Source organism: Hemicordylus capensis, chromosome 4, assembly GCF_027244095.1.
Source record: "Hemicordylus capensis ecotype Gifberg chromosome 4, rHemCap1.1.pri, whole genome shotgun sequence".
Classification (NCBI taxonomy): Eukaryota; Metazoa; Chordata; class Lepidosauria; order Squamata; family Cordylidae; genus Hemicordylus; species Hemicordylus capensis.
This window is the reverse complement of record NC_069660.1, coordinates 159,704,469-159,725,972: the sequence shown is the minus strand read 5'-3', so window position 1 is coordinate 159,725,972 and position 21,504 is coordinate 159,704,469. Positions and strand designations below refer to the sequence as shown.

General features: G+C 42.7%; 1 protein-coding gene across 2 annotated transcripts in view; it reads right to left on the bottom strand.

The window, feature by feature from the left end:
- Positions 1-21,504, bottom strand: part of COP1 (COP1 E3 ubiquitin ligase) — a 230,370-nt gene that overhangs the window by 75,327 nt on the left and 133,539 nt on the right. For both annotated transcript variants that reach the window (XM_053247199.1, XM_053247200.1), the window contains exon 15: positions 9,570-9,686. In XM_053247199.1, coding sequence (XP_053103174.1) covers positions 9,570-9,686 — 117 coding nt within the window. The remainder of the gene's footprint in view (positions 1-9,569; positions 9,687-21,504) is intronic.

The window sequence follows — 21,504 nt, the reverse complement described above, 5'->3', positions numbered from 1 at the left end:
AGCACTAGGTGCTTCTATTAGGCATGCGTTAGGAATCCAAGCAAGACGGAGGTGCTCATTGTAGGGACTCAGAATCTGAGGGGCGAGTTAGATCTGCCTGTGCTGGATGGGTTTACACTCCCACGGAAGGAGGTGTGCAGCTTGGGAGTACTCCTGGACCCAGGCCTCACCCTGGTATCTCAGGTGGAGGCTATGGCCAGGAGTACTTTCTATCAGCTTCGACTGATTTGACAGCTGTGCCCATTCCTTGAAGACGACGACCTCAAAACAGTGGTGCATCAGCTGGTAATCTCCAGGCTTGACTATTACAATGCACTCTACATGGGGCTGTCTTTGTACATAGTCCGGAAACTTCAGTTAGTTCAAAATGAAGCAGCCAGACTGGTCTCTGGGGCAACCTTAAAACCTATCCTTTGGCCTGGTCTTCCAAGGTTTTTAAATTGTTGTAAACTGTTTTAAATGTTTGGCCTGGTTTTCCAGGGTTTTTAACTGTTTGAATGTTTAATTCGTTTTATTCTGTTTTTATAGTTTTGATTTTATTTGTTAACTGGTTTCAATTGTTTTAATTTTGTTGTAAACAGCCCTGAGCCATTTTTGGAAGGGCGGTATATAAATCAAATGAATGAATGAATGAATGAATGAATAAATAAATAAATAACTGAAACTCATGTGTTGGTATTGGTACTCAAAAATTAGTGTTTCGCTCCTAAAATATCCTAACAAATTGCAAAATTTTACAAAAATACTACTAAACAATAAATTCACTTTGTGGGTTCCACAAATCTCTCACATAAATTACTATTCCTTGACTTGTTCCTTCCCTTTCACTTCCAGCTAAGCCATGCTACCAACAAATAGAGGCAAAGAATAAAGATATATACACAAGGGTAGTGCCGGTCCGGCACAGAACTGAGGGACAATGATCAGTAAATAAAATAGCATCACTCTGTGTTGAATCCAGCAGCTGTGCAGACAAAGCTAAAATGAAAAGAAGTTACTATAAATACAATCTTTCTTTCTTTTGCCAAAAAAGGATGAAATGTTATCTGCTCAGATTTCTCACTGACATGGTAATCCTATGTGAGGGCAGTAACCATCTGATAACTATTTGCAAGTGATTTATAAGCCTGAAGGTGCCTCCAATTCTTGCATTTAGAAAGCTAGCATATTGGGAAGAAGTTTTCTGTGTAAGGAAGGAACATTCCGTCACGTCAGTCTCCATCAGAAACCTCAAATTGTTACAGCCCTGATATAGGCTTATCATCTCAATTAAAACTAACCCATATTCAGCTAGAGGCATGCATTGACATATCTGCAGGAATTGGTTTTCAGCCTTGCCCTTGGAATGCAAGCTTACCTGAGACCACCCATGTTCCCCAGCATTTTTTGGCTCCTGCCTCCTTCCAGCAGCTCCTTTTGAGAAAGCAGGAAAAGGCCACTGGCAGGGCAGTCAACAGCTCATGTTTACCACTCCTGGGCTGCATCTCAAATCTGCCTTCTAATTTTCTGTTGCTTTTGTCTTGCTCTGTCCCACGTAGCCCTGAACCCTTCTCAGTCTACTTGCCTGTTCCATGTCTGTTTGCCCTTTGCTTTCTCTTGATATAGCTAGCCACCTGTATAACAGTTTCCCCCAACTCTGTGTGCAACAGTTTCTTTCTTTCTTTTTTTTAAGCATAGCCATCTGGTACTATTTTGATTATTTTTCTCATTCTGTACTGGGGTATGGAATCAGAAAAATAATCAAAATCATACCAGAATGCTATGTACTTTTTAAAAAAAAGGAACTGTTGCACCTAGCTGTATTCTACCAATGACAACCACAACACCGACTCGACAGCACATTTTATCTTTACTGGGGTATACTTGGGCCTACAAATATATTTCATGATAGAATACAAGATTATACAAACTCAAACAAGTGTCCAACAGCATGTATACATTATTGAGCCTTAACATCTTCTGTTCCTGTTAAAACCCTTTATTTTATTTATTTATTAAATACATTTCTATACCGCCCAAAATGGAAGTTCTTTGGTCAGTTTACAAAACAATAAGAACAGCCAATAAAAGATTAAAGCATTTCAACAATTAAAATTAAAACTATTAAAACACAATTAACACAATTAAAACAGTATCTAATTAAAAGCTTGCGTGAACAAATGCATCTTGACTGCCCTTTAAAAAGTTTTAAGAGATGGGGAGGCTCTTATTTCAGCAGGAAGCGTGTTCCAAAGCCTTGGGGCAGCGATGGAGAAGGCTCGTCCCTGAGTAGCCACCAGACAAGTCAGTGGCAACTGCAGACGAGCCTCTCTAGATGATCTCAATGGGCGATGTGGTTCATAGCAAAGAAGACGTTTTCTTAAATACCCAGAGCCCAAGCTGTTTAGGGCTTTATAGGTTATAACCAAAACCTTGCACTCTGCCTGGAAACTTACCGGCAGCCAGTGTAGATCTTTTAAGATGGAGTGATATGGTCTCTCTGAGATGACCCAGAGACCAATCTGGCCGCCGCATTCTGGACTAACTGCAGTTTCCGGACTACATACAAAGGCAGCCCCACATAGAGCGCATTGCAGTAGTCAAGTCTGGAGGTGACCAGCAGATGTACTACTGTTCTGAGGTCATTTATCTCAAGAAACGGACACAGCTGGCATATCAGCCGAAGCTGATAAAAGGCACCTCTGGTCACTGCCTCAACCTGGGACACCAGGGAGAGTTTTGTGTCCAGAAGCACCCCCAGACTGCGTACCTGTTCCTTCTGGGGAAGTGTGACCCCATCCAGAACGGGCAGATCAAAATCATCTCCAGAGGTCCGACCCCGCACAATAAGTACCTCCGTCTTATCTGGATTCAGTCTCAGCTTGTTACCTCTCATCCAGCCCATCACTGCCTCCAGGCAGGCATTTTGGGAGGTTATGCCTTCTGATGATGTTGACATGGAGAAGTAGATTTGAGTATCATCAGCATACTGATAACACCCTGCACCAAATCTCCTGATGATCTCTCCCAGTGGTTTTATGTAGATGTTAAACATCGGAGACAATATGGAGCCCTGAGGGACACCATACCGAAATCCAGTTTTTTAAGAACAACAGTCCCCGAGAGACACCATCTGGAATCTGCCTGTGAGGTAAGAGTGGAACCACCGCAAAGCAGTGCCTTCCACCCACCAACCCCCTCAGACGCTCCAGAAGTATACTATGGTTGGTAGTATCAAAAGCTGCTGAGAGGTCCAAAAGGACCAACAGTCACACACTTCCTCTGTCAATTGCCAGTTGGAGATCATCCATCAGGCCGACCAAGGCAGTCTCCACCCCACAGCCAACCCGAAAGCTGGTCTGAAACGGGTCTAGATAATCAGTTTCATCCAAGACTGCCTGGAGATGAGATGTCACCACCCTCTCAGTTACCTTGCCAAGCCGCAGAAGGTTGGAGACAGGCCTATAGTTGCTCAACTCTGAGGAATCAGGGGCAGGCTTCTTCAGAAGTGGTCTAATAATTGTGTCCTTAAGACAAGGAGACATCCTGACCTCCCTCAGAGAAGCATTTATGATCTCTACCAGGCCTTCTACGACAACCTCCCTGCCAGATAGTATTAGCCATGTCGGGCAAGGGTCAAGAGAACAGGTGGTTTTACCAGCATTTCCCTTCAGAAGCATTGAAACAACTAGATCCAACAATGCTAAGCTACATGTACAGCTGGGTCTTTACTACTGTTTGCTATGAGATGTAGAAATCCCCTGTGCACTCACTGGGCTTTGCAATTCCATATCCCTTGTTCTTTTGGGACCAAGCTTGAGCAAAACTCAACAGGCAGCCCCCACCCTTGTTGGTACACTGGGGTGTGTGGGTGTCAGGAAGAAGCAAGAGGAATGTTAGGAGTGCCTTTTCACTCCAAACTATATGCTTATGGGTCTTCCAAGCAGTACCAGGACTTTCTCAGGTCCAGATTGGCATTGCCAGAGACCAAACAGAAAAAGACATTTTACTATGGAAGATAAAAGAAGCTTTGCTATCAGTACCTCTCTCCCTTACTGGATACCAACAACAAAAGGGATGAACAAGGCTAAGTAAATCAGCAGCCCTAGAACAACTACAAACAAGTCTGGTATGTATATCTTAAGATGCCTTCCCCAGGAAATTAAAGGTAATCGCTAACAAAGAAATTCCTCAGGACAGCAGTCTCCTCATTCAAGCACAAAACCTATTCCCTATTACTGATTAAGCCTTGAGGACTAGAACCTCATAATTAGAGCAATCTTGAAGAATGAGCTTCAGAACCCATAGTGAGTTCTATCATTCAGCTTATCTGAATCTCCTAAAAATGGAAATGAAGTCTTGTACTTCATCGATTCCCCTCATCAGTACTCAGATAAGATTTCTCACTTTAGAAGGTGCTCAGCACTGTCTGCAGGGCTCAGGAAACTCACCAGTCTACTTGTCTGTGACAAGTGAAAAACAATGCCTGATGAGTGAAAAATATCCTGACAAGTAATGTACCAACATAGCCCAAGGAATCAACTGACAAGTAAAATTTCTGTCTGGCTGATGAATAGAACCAACTTTTCTTGACCTCAGCCTGTCTGTCAAAAACACTCAGTCTTTAGTGTACAAACCTCACCCCCCAAAAACTAGTACTTTGTTCAGTGTTCAGGTTCTGTTCAGCATTTAGTGTGTGAATATCATTCAGCATACATGGTCCAACTTTTGGTTAGCTTTGCCATTCTTGCTAACCAACCCTCAGATTAACCTCCACATCACTGTTCCCAGGGATTGAGGCCACTCTGATTCACCCTGACCATCCACCCCACTGAAAACACAGATAGGGTATGCATTCTGTAGATGAGTCCTTGTGAAGGAATGAGGCCTGAGCTAGTGTCTGTGCTGGTGATGAGGTCCCAATTTGATCAAGGGCTGGCATCCCACTGAGGAGACCTAGCTGCTGATGCCTTTGCAACTGGCTAGAAGGCTCTTCACCCTCCCCCTTTTCCTTGTGAGGAGTCCCAGTCCGAACTGAATGTGTTGGGGTGTGGGAGGGAGAAAGAAAAATGGAAATGAACTAAATCATGAGCTCAAAAGGAGCTCTTACCAAGCTGCTAGACAGGCAGGGAGGTTCTTACCCTTGGAGAAGTTTCCTGTAAAAGGAGCCTTCCTATCATTCCAGGGGGAGGTTCCATACTATGGTAACAAACACCCCCTGGGAGCCTCTAGAGCAGGGGTTCTCAACGTTGGGTCTCCAGATGTTATTGGACTTCAACTCCCATAATCCCCTGCCCCAGTGGCCTTTGGTTGGGAATTATGGGAGTTGGAGTCCAATTACATCTGGGGACCCACACGTTGAGAATCCCTGCTCTAGAGAAAGATCAGTTTCAGAGTGAGAATATATTAAACATGCGAATGTATCCACTGAGTTAATTTAAAAGTCAGTATGTTATGTCATAAGGTTTAAGAGCTGCTGTTTTCATGCAGGTACATCACACACACACACACACACGCACGCACGCACACTCACTCTCTAGTGTTCATTTCCTTAAATGACTTATAAGGCAGGTTTCCCTAGGGAGAGGAGCAACCACCTCCAGTCACTTCTAAGAGCATGACTTAATTACACCAAGAATGGAGCAATGCATTACACAGCCCCATGTCAGAACTGATATAGTACAAGAGGCTACCTATCTCCTCAGTGCTGAAGAGTAAGAAGGCAAAATGTTTTGCAAAATTTTATAGTGAAGATTCCACCCTTCAGGAACCCTAAAACACAATGTATGTCTAACTATAAAGTGCTGTCCATATGTTACACCTATACATCTTGCCCTCCTTACTGAGTGGGTGCAACTGGAGAAGATTATTCATCTGCTCATGGCCTGATTTATATAAAACATGAAGTACTTGCCCTTTTAAGCATTCCACATGCAGCTGGTCATGCTTAGATACATTTACCCCGAGAGCTACCCTGTTCATGTATAATATTAGCATACTTGCAGCTTGGAACATGATGGGGGCTCAACTGGCATACTGCCATTACATGTGAATGGACCAACACAATGGCAGATGCATTTAAACTTAGATTATGCTTATCCCCTCGCCCGCCCCAAACTGAAACCCATGAATCTAAATCTTGTTGCAGCCTTTGAGAAATCTTGATGTATACACTTAAGAACTAGAAGAGCTCAGACACACAGGGGGTTCCAAACAAATGTAATGATATTTAGTGTGTTGAAACTGATACAGAAACTGAAGTACACAATTCGCTCATTTTTGGTTCTAGACAAGTCCAATCCAAGCTGCATTGTACCAATCCAGTGCATTTAGGTTTGTATTTATTTATTTATTTTTAGCCCTTCATGAATTTGTGCTACTTGCAACTATAAGGGACAGATCCTTTACTTTAAAAAAAAAAGTGTGTGTGGGGGGGGGAAATTCTAACTGGAACCTTCAGGCTTCGCAAAGGCAGAACTGAAGAGCAGAAGCATGCACATGCCATTTGTCCTAGAATACAGAAATATCAACTTTTACTTTTCAGTGGCACTCCTCTCTCCCCACCCTTCTGAGCATTGCATGATACAGTAAAATTGCTGGAACCTTCATTTTAAAATGATACAAGGAAGTGGACTGACAATACTGTAATTGTGATTTATCGAGAAGTGTCAAAGCTGCTGGCACTACTTTATTGATAAATAAATAAACTTTATTTCAACAAAAAAATAGGCAATGGAAAAATGTTCCTGAGAAGCTTGAAGGCTATTCACACGACTGGAGGCCAAGCAGTCAGGCGGGAAGGCTGCACTGAACTTCCCTTCCCTTTGGCAATCTCCTTGCCCTCCCTGCCACCCCACTGTCCATACGGTTTGGCCGTGCACACAAGTGGCTCTCCTGGGAGCCATGCAGCTTTCTGGAGGCTGGGACAATGTGTCCCGGCCTCTGGGAATCCCACAATGCATCACACAATGAGCACGATGTATTGGGAGATTCCCCTGTCAGACAGGTGCTCTAGGCCCCCCCACCTCTGTGTCTGCTCAGGCTGCAAGCAGCACGAGCAAACACAGAATCCAGGCCACCAGGTTAAGGGCGCGCTTGTGCCCTTAACCTCAAATGGAATAACAGTTTGGTGTTGAAGCACATTCTCCTATCATGTAAAGTAAGATCCCTTAGAGAAATAGCTATTATTTTATTTTCTCAGCTAAGTGTGCTGTAATTGTGATCTATTAATGCAAATCTTGGAAACAATTCAAATTAGAAAGTTGTCTTTACAAGTTGAGGCAAAAATAATAATACTTAACATTTCTATAACACTTCAGAACAGTGGTTTTCAACTTGTATTCCCAGCATAGCGTAGTGGTTAGCGTGTTTGACTAGCACTGGGAAGAGCTGAGTTCGAATCCCCATTCAACCATGAAACTCACTGGGTGACTCTGGGTCAGTCACATACCTCTCAGCCTAACCCACAGGGTTGTTGTGAGGATAAAAAAAATCATGTACACCACTCTTGAGCTCCTCAAAGGGATATACATGTAAAAACAAACAAAAATAAAAAAGGGTGGGTTGGGTGCCATGGCAGCTCCAGGATCCACCTCAATCCTGATGCTGCATACAAGCAGCCTAACTCAGGCTGGGCTGCCTTAGCCTGGGCCAGGCTGCTCGTGAGAACAGCCTTATGGATTGTTTTTTAACATTTTGTGCCATAGAATGATTTTAAAGGCATTTTATAATTCAGTCAAGCTAGAAAATTGATTCAAGTTAGAAAAAGAAACACAGGGATTCTCATTAGCGGGCTCAAGAAAGCACAGAAAGCTGGTATATATTGTTGATCCCTGACACTCACCAGTAATCAATCCTACCTTTATGCTGCATGCATCCAATTTCTCCAACACTTAATAAAACTTTAAAAATTTTGCTTTAAGGTTGTACTTAAGTAATTTAAAACGAAATGTACTGCTACTAATCGCACAATCTTCAATCTTCAAATACCAACGTTCAGATCACTTTATACTGATAATTAGCAACAGAGCATTCAAAGTGTTCAGTCTTTTCCACCAACATCAGTCAAAGTATTTCAGCCAAGTATACAACACACAAAAGTCAAGCTGGAGACAGGAGTTGTACATTTTTGGAAGAGCTACTCTTCACAAACTTTGCCAGCTGCATAGGCAATAAGCCCACCTACCCACCCCGAACACACACACACACACACACACACACACACACACACACACACACACACACACACCCACCCCTGTGTTGGTGCATAGTTCCCAAGGGGCTTAGAAATATTGGGACTGCATGCCCCCAGTTTGCACGTCCTTGGGTTTCAGTGGAGTGCTGTGGCTCTTATCCTTGTGCAGAACTGGAGATTACAAGAAAGCAAGAAGCTGCAAGATAAACTGCCAGTTGCCTCTTCTCCGATGTCCTGATTTTTGGTTTGCTACTGCTTTGCTTTCTGGCCCTTCCCAGCCACAAGGGATGGGGGAGAGGAAATGAAAGCAGAGATGCACTGTTTTGGCTGTAGCCCTAAACTTCTGCTTCCAGTTATTGGGAGGCGAGGGGAGATTGAACAGGTTATTTGTGTGGAGCAGCAGTCCACAATTTTCCAGTTCTGTGTCAGACTAGCTGGAATGGAGAAAAGGCAAAGGAGGCTGCACTTTAAAGATTCTAGGAACATAGGAAGCTTTCATATATTCTGAGTCAGACCATAGGTCCATCTTGCTCAGTATTGTCTACACAGACTGGCAGCGGCTTCTCCAAGGTTGCAGGCAGGAATCTCTCTTAGCCTTATCTTGGAGATGCCAGGGAAGGAACTTGGAACCCAGATGCTCTTCCCAGAGCGGCTCCTTCCCCTAAGGGGAATATCTTATAGTGCTCAACACGTCCAGTCTCCCTTTCATATTCAACCAGGGTGGACCCTGCTTAGCTAAGGAGACAAGTCATGCTTGCTACCACAAGACCAGCTCTCTTCCTTCTGAATGACTTCAGCCACTGGCTCCTAGCAATCCGCCCAGGAGCAAAGGCAAACAGAAGGTTTCACAGGGAGAACCTGAAGGCTTTTTCAGTGTCTCAGACATCAATACCGACGTTGTCTTGACATGGAGTGGGTGGTGGGGGAGAGTGAGAAAGCGAACAGAAGGCAGTACCTGATATGTGTGGAAGCCTTCTTCCTCAAATTCCCCCTCCCTTTTTAATCCCCAATCTTTAATTCCTTAATAGGAGAAGTAGAAACTCTCAGTAAAATAAAACTCAATCAAGACATCTGAAGAAAGAGCTCTAAGAAACTCTACAAAACCCCTACTTCATATCTAAAAGAGGGGGTCAGTGTGTGAGGGAAATTGCTCCTACTTCCTAAATCAGAAGATTGACCCAGCCAGAGTTTGCACCATCCCAGCTGTAAGAACTGCCTTCTGAGAGAGATAAGAATTACTATGTTTTGCATAATTTGCATCACTGATCATAGCCTGGCTATAGTTGTCTTAATGATTAGACCAACAGCTCCAACATAACAAAGCAAGGGTAGTCTGGATACACGGGGGATTCTGTTTGTGTTGTCCAGCATTCAAAACATTAATTGTTACACCTACCTGCACAACCAAAGGCCAGATGGTACCTTGATGATGGGCTGAATTTGACGCAACACACGTTTGCCTTGGCCTCAATACTTGCTACTGAATTGTCCAAGTTGGTTGACCACAGCTTCACTAAAGGAAAACAAGGAACACCAAACAAGTGGGTTAGGTTGCTAAGGCTTTTCTAAGCTTATTCATACATAATGTTTACCCCTTTATTAGCAATAGAAACAAGTTATATTTACCACTAATATTGTAAAAGGAACACACAGCAACTATTTGGGACATAAACCACAAACAGTATGGAACCAACCCCCTGAAAGGGAATATCTATCTCCATACTAGCAGGCACACAACTGGGAGGTAAGTCAAACCCTCTTCCCCATACTGAGACAGGACTTTGTACCTAATTAATTGCTGAAAGAGATGTAACCAGTTGTTTTAAAAAACAAAAGCAGCTCTCGGCACTGGTTACACATTTATCCTTCTTGGTTGACCTACTGGTGAGCTAAAAAATGTTATTCTGATGGGTTTGCTATCAATTCTCATTCTGTTGGAGTAGAACAAATTCCACTTTACATTAATAAATAAAAAAGCACAGTTTGTCTGTATTTCCACATCATGAGAACCTTTTGCAGGTGCATAAATGCATACTAGTTCTTCAGAAAGCCTGAGGCTACTGGAATGTAGAGTTGTATAACCAAGAGAAAAAGGAGCCAATGTGTTTGGCTCCCTCCCTCCAGCTGTGTTCTGATGTATGCATGCTCAGAGATCTATATTATAGCCAAACAATATCGATCTAGTTTTTTAGGCATGACAGAAGATATGAGCTGGGTATGGGGGGGAAGAAAAGTTGTGCATATGGATGAGCAAAATGAAGCTCAAGATTTAACAACCCAGCAGAATGACTTATGCCAATAGAGTCACATATAAAATTAAGAGGTGCTGAACCCTGCTTGGGTAGCTTTGCAAGTTATAGTATGCAAAACATGGGTGCTATTCCCATGTCTGTATACAAAGGTAAATGTAACGGGAATTGATAAACATATCCAACCTGTTGACAGACCAATGACATCCCAAGCCTCTTTCAGAATTCTGCCAGAACACTGATTACATACTGGTCTAATTTGATGATGGAATTCCAAAACCAGCTTATGTCAGGAGCTTATAAACAGATTAGAAAAACTGGCTGACATTTAGATTTACACTGTACATGCTGTGTAAATCTAAAGAATGTTCACTATTCTTCCCTTTCCTCTGTAGCCCACTGTACCTCCCAAAGGTATGGTCCCAAGAGTCATGCAAGCATCAGGGACATATTTTTGGGAAGCACAATGGGTTACAGAGGAATGAGATCAGTGAAAACTGTTCTTCCCCCATAGCATGTGTGCAGCATTAATGTGGATATCAGCCTTTGTCACCAGTATAAAACATTACACTGAGCCCTATACGCATGGCTGGAAATGGCTTTTCACTTGAATAAAAATAAATATTAGCAGAAATACAGCATCAAGTTGACTCTCTGATCAGTCTCCTTCACTACACATGAACTCAGTCTCCTACAGTACAGTATGGAGTTTCCTGTACACTACTTTTGCCTTTATTACCCTCTCTTTCACAAACAATTTATTTAGATTTTTAAAAGGTAGGCTATTATATTATAACAACAACAGCAGCAGCAGCAACAGCAGCAACAACATTGACAATAAAATTCTGGCATCCCAGGTCCTTGGGAAGGACTCGATGTCTGGATAAAACAAAACAGTCAATAACACCTGTCTGACTGTGTAAAATAATAATAATAATAATGATAAAAACAGTTCAATCACATTTTGCAAGGAGGTGATATTGAACAATGGCTAACAACTGGGAAAACTCATCTCATCATGAAAGACCCAGCAAAAGGTGCAGTTCCAAGTAATTACAGACCGATCACCTGCCTGCCAATCATGTTCAAATTATTAACAGGAATAATAGCAGATGAAGTGATGCAACACTTGTTAACTAACAAACAGCTTCCAGTTGAACAGAAAGGAAATTGCCCGAACACCAGAGGCACAAAAGACCAGCTGCTGATTGACAAAATGATTTTAGAAAATTGCAAGAGAAGAAAAACCAATCTAAGTGTTGCATGGATTGACTACAAGAAAGCCTTCGACTCATTGCCTCACACATGGATACTAAAATGTTTAGAAACAACTGGTGTCAGCAAAAACATTCAGATATTTATAAAAAAAAGCAATGATCATATGCAATACACAGCTAACAATCAATGGCGAGGCACTTGGACAGGTTAGCATTAGAAGAGGCATTTTCCAAGGGGACTCACTATCCCCTCTGTTGTTTGTAATCGCCATGACCCCACTTTCACAAATACTAAACAAAACAGGCCTCGGATACCAAACATCTAAAACATCCAGTAAAATCAACCATCTGCTGTACATGGACGATCTGAAGTTGTATGGAAAGTCCCAGTCAGAAATCGAATCACTGCTAAACACTGTCCGTATATTCAGTAGCGATATAGCAATGGAGTTTGGACTAGACAAGTGTGCTGCGTTAATAATGAACAGAGGAAAAATAACAAAAACAGAAGGAATAGAACTGCCCAATGGAAGCAAGATCAAGAACCTGGAAGAGAAAGAACCTTACAAATACTTGGGCGTTCTCCAGGCTGATAACATCGCACACACTGAAGTTAAACGAAAAATTGGAAGTGAATACATCAGGAGAGTTAGAAAAATCCTCAAGTCCAAACTCAATGGCGGGAACACCATACAAGCCATAAACACCTGGGCTATACCTGTTATCAGATACACTGCAGGAATAATAGACTCGACCCAGGCAGAGCTAGAGACGCTGGATCGTAAGACCAGGAAAATCATGACCATCAATCATGCTCTGCACCCCCGCAGTGATGTAAATAGGCTATACCTCCCTCGCAGCTCAGGTGGAAGAGGAATGCTGCAAGTCCATCAAACAGTAGAGGAGGAGAAAAGAGGCCTTGAAGAATATATCAAGGACAGTGAAGAAGATGCACTTCAAATGGTCAATAACGCGAAACTATTCAACACCAATGAAAGAAAGCAGGCCTACAAGAAAGAACAAGTCAAGACCAGAGCAGAAAAGTGGAAAAATAAGTCCCTGCATGGTCAATATTTGCACAATGTAAGTAGAGAATCAGACATCACCAAGACCTGGCAATGGCTTAAGAATGGTTACTTGAAGAAAGAAACAGAGGGTTTAATACTGGCTGCACAAGAACAGGCACTAAGAACAAATGCAATAAGAGCAGAAATAGTAAAGTCAACAAACAGCAAGTGCCGCCTTTGTAAAGAAGCAGATGAAACAGTGGGCCACCTAATCAGCTGTTTATTTATATAAGATTGCATATATTAATTATATATTTATATAAGATTGCACAGACTGACTACAGACTAAGGCATGACAAGGTAGCAGGGATGATACACTGGAACATCTGCAAAAAATACAAGCTACCTGTAGCCAAAAATTGGTGGGACCATCAAATTGAAAAAGTGGTAGAAAATGAAGATGTAAAAATATTATGGGACTTCCGACTACAAACAGACAAACATCTGCCACACAATACACCAGATATAACTGTAGTCGAGAAGAAAAAAAAAACAATTTAAAATAATCGGCATAGCAATACCAGGGGATAGCAGAATAGAAGAAAAAGAAATAGAAAAAAATCACCAAATACAAAGATCTACAAATGGAAATTGAAAGGCTGTGGCAGAAAAAGACCAAAATAATCCCAGTGGTAATTGGTGCCCTGGGTGCAGTTCCAAAAGACCTTGAAGAGCACCTCAACACCATAGGGGCCACAGAAATCACCATCAGCCAATTACAAAAAGCAGCTTTACTGGGAACAGCCTGCATTCTGCGACAATATCTATAACAATTGACAATAAAATTCAGCCATCCCAGGTCCTTGGGAAGGACTCGATGTCTGGATAAAACAAACCAGTCAATAACACCTGTCTGACTGTGTAAACAAGAAATAATATCATCATTAATTCGATTTCTATACCGCCCTTCCAAAAATGGCTCAGGGTGGTTTACAAAGAGAAATAATAAATAAATAAGATGGATCTCTGTCCCCAAGGGCTCCCAATCTAAAAGAAACATAAGATAGGCACCAGCAATAGGCACCAGCAAACTGGAGGTACTGTGCTGGGGGTGGAAAGGGCCAGTTACTCTCCCCCTGCTAAATAAAGAGAATCACCACGTTTAAAGGTGCCTCTTTGTCAAAGTTAGCAGCGGTTGTATATTAAGCGGCATATAATTTTTTTTTTTTTTTAAGTATTAGCCAACCAGTCTTCCAGCCATAGGATCCACTGCCATTGCTGATCCAATAATTATCCAGCCTGTGGGAGAAATTTAAAGCTCAATGATAAAATTTCATCATAGCACCATATGTGCATACCAGGTGCTGTGCAGGCACATAAGATATGATACATCACTGGTAATATGAATAGTGATTCATATTACATACAAGACAGAAATTACTATTGAAGTTCAAATTTTCCTCCTGTGGATTTGAGACCATAGTCATCCCTATATTATTTGTGGCCTGAGTGATAGTGGCCCCATTCTCTGTATGTACAACAATAGGTTATTCTGAGGTTGCATAAGAGACAACTCTGATCTGTCTTGAAAGAACTGAATTAGGTTGAAATCTTCTTTAATTCAATATCGGAGGGAGAGGCATGGAAAACTTTCACATGGGGATGAGAGAAAAACAAACTTCTCAAGACAATTCAGTTCTTAGTTTAGGAGTAATTTTGGCAAGTTATGGGTAATTCATAATGTTAGTATATTATCAATAAAATTTATATGTAATTAGAACAACAATGTATGTTTTATTTGCCAGAAGGTGTAATAATTTCAGGTGTTCCTGACATAGTTAGTTTTTAAATAAACAGGATTCAATTTTATTGACATTATTCTCAAGTTGATTCATTGTCCTGACATATGGGTTGAGTTACTTAGATATTTTATATGCAATATTCACATTCATTTGTGTGGTATATCAAACTTTTAGACACAAGCTTTTTTACAATGAACAATTAATGAGTGATACATGAATCTTGTTTTTGGAGCTGCTCTGGAATTGTTGGAATACAGTACTTGAAACACAATAACCATACATTATCTTTTCTGAATACTGAAATCTCCTCCCCTTTGATTCTGATAATTACATATTCACTTGGGTAAAGTCAGTTTACCCCAAGATATAATTCAAATCTACAACATGTACTATATAGTTAAAATAACATACCTAACTAGAATCCAGGAAGTATAAGGAATACATGACACCCAACCCACACAAGAAATGGGCAAGCGGGCGATTCTTAACAAAATTTTAATCTTTCCCCAAAACCCACATAGGACTTATTTTGGCAAAACAATCAGCTTGATTCCTGTTTTTGCCAAACGTTTTGGCCATTTGTGTTTCGAGCTTGAAACAGAAAGCAAAATCCATTTTGTGCACATCCCTATTCTTAACTTTTCCTGACCATTTTTATAGATTAAGATCAGAGTCTCATTCACAGTAACTGATACTCACATATGAATAGATTCAAAAGTTACATGAAAAGTTAACACCACAGTGAAGCCAATTTCCAGCATTACTACTAAACAATCTGTTTTGGCTAACGCAAAACGTTTCAGCATATGCTCTGAAGAACCACACTATCATCATAACTTTACCAAGATGGCCTTAGCCCTTCATCTTACTCCAGATGAGATTAAAACATACTATATTCCATCTGGAAGGCATTTTCATAGGCCAAAGCTTTCATTTTACTTATCTCATAAGGAAAAAGGAGATGCCAAGAAACACCACAACCTGTGTCAGGAAAGGAGCAGCGGATCTTATTGGATTGATGGCATGGAATCAGTGTTCCCTTTAAGAGGGAATCCCAGATGTAGTTGACTACAGCTCCCAGAATCCTTAGCTGCAGTGGGCTTTGGCTAAGGATGCTGGGAGTTGTGGTCAACAACATCTGGGATTTTCTGTTAGAGGGAACACTGCATGGAATGTACATCATTTTCATTCCTGTTAAAAATAAGCCAATTCAGACAAGTGTTCAAATTTGGAACAGGAAGCTCTACTTTGGGGGTTAAAAAAGCAAAAACAAGAGCAAAAACAATGTGCATAAAAAGTAGTTTTCAAATCTCTGCCCTATAGAATAATTTACATTTGCGTTCCTAAGCAAGGGTCAAAGAACATCAGCTTTATTAGTTAAGTAGTTTGGGACAAGCTCTTGTGAAGTCAAGAGGCACACCAGGGCAAGCAGCAAGACTTTATTTTTTTTCTAAAGACAACAGCAAGCAACCAAGGAAATATATAAATAAACCAACAAGAAACAAGTGGGGAAAGGACAAGGTGAACTGTTAAGGGCAAGGCTTTCCTAGGGTTTGAATTCTGACTGGTGAGGGCTCTGTTTTTGACAAGGCAGTTTCAGTATCACTTGTGCCTGAGAGCCAGCAGGAGCAGATTAGCTGCACCTGAGCTTGTGGGGTGGGGCCTCATTCCAGCGTTTGGGATATGGCCTCAGTTTGAAAAGTGCTATTGTGCGGACAGAGGCATACGAGGGGAACTTTGCTCACAGAAGCAGATTTCAAAGGAGTTTAATGGGAGTTCGGCAGGGAACTCTGTGGGGAGACACACAAGCGGTCCCCATTTATCACAAAGGAGACACACAGCACAAAGAGAAGGTGGGTACTACCCCACTTCAATAATTTTCTTGGGGGACAGAGCTTAAAATCTTTAATTAGCTGACAACTGCACCCAGGACTTAGCTTCAAGTAAAGAAGTGCTATATATCCTCTGGTGGCGCAGTGGTAAAACTGCCGCCCTGTAACCAGAAGGTTACAAGTTCGATCCTGACCAGGGGCTCAAGGTTGACTCAGCCTTCCGAGGTCGGTAAAATGAGTACCCAGAATGTTGGGGGCAATATGCTAAATCATTGTAAACCGCTTAGAGAGCTCCGGCTATAGAGCGGTATATAAATGTAAGTGCTATTGCTATATTGCTATATATTCTAAATAACCAAACAAATCAGTTATGAAGGTCGAATGCCAGCAGGGGGGGGCGGTGCTTCCCAGGCTATTGCACAGTGTGTTGCATATATGACTATCTGCCTGAGGGACAGAAGCCCTGGGTATGCGCTCAGAGCACCTGGCTCCCGGGGAACAAGTTCATTCTCTTGAAGCCAAGGTGGCAGACCTGGAGAAGCTCAGGGGGCAGAGAGGTGTGTGGATGAGACCCTCAGTGATGTGATAGAGGCATCCCACTCCCAGGCTGACAGCTCCTCTGCTGTCATGGAGAATGAAGGTCTCAGGGAAGGAGGACATCAGTCTAATGAAGAAGGAAACACTCCCTTAGCAGGGACCCCTTCCTTAGGTGATGTATCCATATCCTCTTGCACAGATGATACTCCCCTGGTGGGGTGGGGGCCTCCAAGTAGTGGTTGATTCAATCATTAGGGGTTTAGAGAGATGGTTTGTGACCCACGTGTAGACCGCACAGTGTCTTGCCTGCCTGGTGCAAAGATTGTGGACATCATGGGGCATCTAGATAGGTTGTCAGGCAGTGCTGGGGAGCAGTCAGCTGTTGTAGTGCGCATCAGCACCAATGATGTTAGGAAATACAATCGGGAGGTCCTGGAAGCCAAATTTAGGCTGCTAGTTAGCATATGGAAGTCCAGGACCCCCAGGGTAGTGTTCTCTGAAGTATTCCACATGTAGGACCAGCAGGACAGGCAGAGCTGAGGGTCTCAATGCGTAGATAAGATGGTGGTGCCAGGAGGAGTGATTTAGAATTGTTAGGCACTGGGATACATTTTGGAGAGGAGAGCTGGTCTTGTGGTAGCAAGCATGGTTGCATATGAATGGGAGACTTGATGTGTGAGCACTGCAAGATATTCCCCTCAGGGGATGAAGCCGCTCTGGGAAGAGCGGAAGGTTTCAAGTTCCCTCCCCGGCTTCTCCAAGATAGGGCTGAGAGAGATTTCTGCCTGCAACCTTGGAGAAGCCGCTGCCAGTCTGTGTAGACAATACTGAGCTAGATAGACCAACGGTCTGACTCAGTATATGGCAGTTTCCTACGTTCCTATGGGGCAAGAAGAGCCTGTACAAAAGATATGGGCTCCAGCTGAAGCAAGATGGAACCTGGCTGCTGGCACTTAAAGTCAAAAAGGATGCAGAGCAGCTTTTAAAATGACACCTGGGGGACTGCCAAGAGGAGTGGTACCTGGCTTGGTACCTGAGTGGTACCTGGTTTGGCAAGCAAAATCCTCTATGGCACAAAGGTGCAAATGTTTTGGATAAACCAGAAGGGGACAGAGTAGAATCAGGAGTAGATCAGAAGGAAATACATGACAGCTGCTCAAAAAGATCAAATGAAGGTAAGGGAGATAGCACACACCACCAACACCACTAGGTAAGAGACACAGCACATAGGTTTCTATATATCAATGCAAGAAGCCTCCGAGCGAAGATGGGAGAGCTGGAGTGCTTGGTTACTAATTTAAAAAATAGATATAGTGGGCATAATGGAAACCTGGTAGAATGGTGAGAACCAGTGGGACACTGTTATTCCTGGATGTAAACGCTACAGAGGGGACAGGGAGGAGAGGATTGGGGGTGGAGGAGAACTGTATATTAAAGAAGGGATAGAATTCAACAAACTAGAAAGGCTAGAAGGACCAGAGTCCTCCACAGAATCATTATGGGTGACCATACAAGGACTGAAAGGAGCTGTCTTATTAGGGACGTGCTATCGCCCTCCAGATCAAAACGCTAAGAGTGACCTGGAGTTGGAGAAGCAAATAAGAGAAGCATCAAAGAGTGACAGAGCAGTAAAAAGACAGAGGGTGACTTCAATTACCCACAAGGAGCCACCTAATGGTGTAGTGGGGAAATGACTTGATTAGCAATCCAGAGGTTGCCGGTTCGAATCCCCGCTAGTATGTTTCTCAGACTATTCCCAGACTATGGGAAACACCTATATGGGGCAGAAGCGATATAGGAAGATGCTGAAAGGCATCATCTCATACTGCGTGGGAGGAGGCAGTGGTAAACTCCTTCTGTATTCTACCAAAGACAACCACAGGACTCTGTGGTCACCAGGAGTCGACAGCAACTCAATGGCACACTCCACATTTATTTATTATTATTATTATTAATAATAATAATAATAATAATAATAATAATAATAATAATAATAATAATAATATTATTATTATTATTTCTTTCTTGTTTACACAGTCAGACAGCTGCCAAATCAGAGCTGACTGTGAGGATTAGCCCCAGTTAAATCAGCCCTTGAGGCTCAAATCACCTAAGCTTCAGAGAGTGTGCCTCAGCTATCTTTCGGAATCAGTGGCAGCTCAAGGCATTTGCCCACTTGAAGAGAGCTGTGGAGCCCCCTCCCGCTCCACGCCCACCACATTGGCACCACTAGCGCTGGCACAACCCCTCTCCCTAACTTTATATTCCCCCCCTCGTCACCCCTCTTCCCTGCTGTTTCTCTTTCTCCCCTTCATTTTCTTCCGTCCGCTTTCCCTGATGTGCGCGCGCAAGCAAAGCATTACTGGGAGCTTTGCCGAGCCGCAGCGGGGAAGGGGAGGCAGGGAGCTATCCTGCCGCCCCAATTATACTACTAATTACGGTGCCACAGCAGAAAGCGGCGGGAGGGCTAAATAAACCCTCCCGCCGCTCTTAAAGCGACCCCCCACCCCCAATCCGAACCCATCCTTATAAAGCACATAGAAGAACACGCCCTGCTGGGAGAGAACCAGAATGGCTTCTGCAAAAGTCAATCTTGCCTCACAAACCTTTTGGAGTTCTCTGAGAGTGTCAACAAGTGTGTGGGTAAAGGTGATCCAGTTGACATAGTATACCTGGACTTCCAAAAAGCTTTTGACAAAGTCCCTCATCAAAGACTCCTGAGGAAACTTGGCAATCATGGGATAAGGGGACAAGTACATGTGTGGATTGCTAACTGGTTAAGGTAAGGAAACAGAAGGTAGGTATAAATGGAGAGTTTTCACAATGGAGGGAAGTAAGAAGTGGGGTCCCCCAGGGATCTGTACTGGGATGGGTGCTTTTTAATTTATTCATAAATGATCTAAAAGCAGAGGTAAGCAGCGAAGTGGCCAAGGTTGCAGATGATACCAAACTCTTTTGGGTAGTGAAATCCAAAACGGATTGTGAAGAGCTCCAAAAGGATCTCTCCAAACTAGGGGAGTGGGCGACAGAATGGCAAATGCTGTTCAATGTTGGCAAGTGTAAAGTGATGCACACTGGGACGAAAAACCCCAACTTCAAGTATACATTGATGGGATCTGAGCTGTTGGTGACTGACTAGGAGAGGGATCGTGGGGTCGTGGTGGACAGCTCATTGAAAGTATCGCCTCAATGTGCGGCAGCTGTGAAAATGGCCAATTTGTTTTATTTATTTATTTTTATTGTTGAATTTATATACTGCCTTTCATTAAAAACAACCCCAAAGCGGTTTACAAAAGTTAAAAAACATACAATAAAAAATGACAATTACAATATTCTGTCCCTGTCCCAATTCCATGCTAGGGATTCATTAGGAAGAGGACTGAAAATAAAACTGCTAATATTATAATGCCCTTATACAAAACTTTGGTGCGGCCACACCTGGAGTACTGTGTACAATTCCGGTCACCACATCTAAAAAAGGAGATTGTAGAACTGGAAAAGGTGCAGAAGAGGGCAACCAAGATGATCAGGGGCCTAAAGCACCTTTCTGATGAGGCAAGGCTACAACATCTGGGGCTATTTAGTTTTAAAAAAGACTGTGGGGAGACATGATAGAGGTCTATAAAATCATGCGTGGTGTAGAGGAAGTGGATAGAGAGACGTTCTTCTCCCTCTCACATAACACTAGAACCAGGGGTCATCCCATCAGATTGATTGCCAGGAAATTTAGGACTTGCAAACGGAAGTAATTTTCCACACAACACATAATCAACTTGTGGAATTCTCTGCCACAAGATGTGGTGACAGCCAACAACCTGTATGGCTTTAAGAGGGGCTTGGAAAACTTCATGGAGGAGAGATCTATCAACGGCTACTAGTCGGAGGACTACAGACCACCTCCAGCCTCAAAGGCAGGGTACCTCTGAGTACCAGTTGCAGGGGAGCAACAGCAGGAGAGAGGGCATGTCCTCAACTCCTGCTGTAGGCTTCCAGTGGCATCTGGTGGGCCACTCTGTGAAACAGGATGCTGGACTAGATGGGCCTTGGGCCCGATCCATCAGGGCTGTTCTTATGTTCTAGCCACTGTATCTTAAGAAGGATATTGTAGAACGGGAAAAGGTACAGAAGAGGGCAACCAAGAGTAGAGGGAATCTGAAGTAGAATTATTATGAAGTAGAACCAAGAGGGCAACTGAAATAGAATTATTCCAAGGTTTGTGAACACACTCACCACAGCATCTGTAGCAACTGGTGGCAGCCTGTTTATAAGGTAGTCTAACTAAATTACAGAAATTGGGAGTGTGTTTCAAATTGACTGTGATCTGGCATTGTATCCTATAAAATCAGTACAGTTAGTTAGGCGTCAGTTCTAAATACCCGTACTTTAAATCAAGCTTTCTTTAAATTACCAGCATTTGCTTCCAAGTAAATATGCTTATATTGCTTGTGTCAATCACAAATGACACAGTAATTTTAATCTTAAACTTTTCCATCTCAGATCTTTTCAAGACATAACCATGCAAAACTCTGCATGCTCATGCCAACTTGCATGCACAGCGTGGTGTAGTGGTTAGAGTGCTGGACTAGGACCGGGGAGACCCAAGTTCAAATCCCCATTCAGCCATGAAACGAGCGGGGTGACTCTGGGCCAGTCACTTCTCTCTCACCCTAACCTACTTCACAGGGTT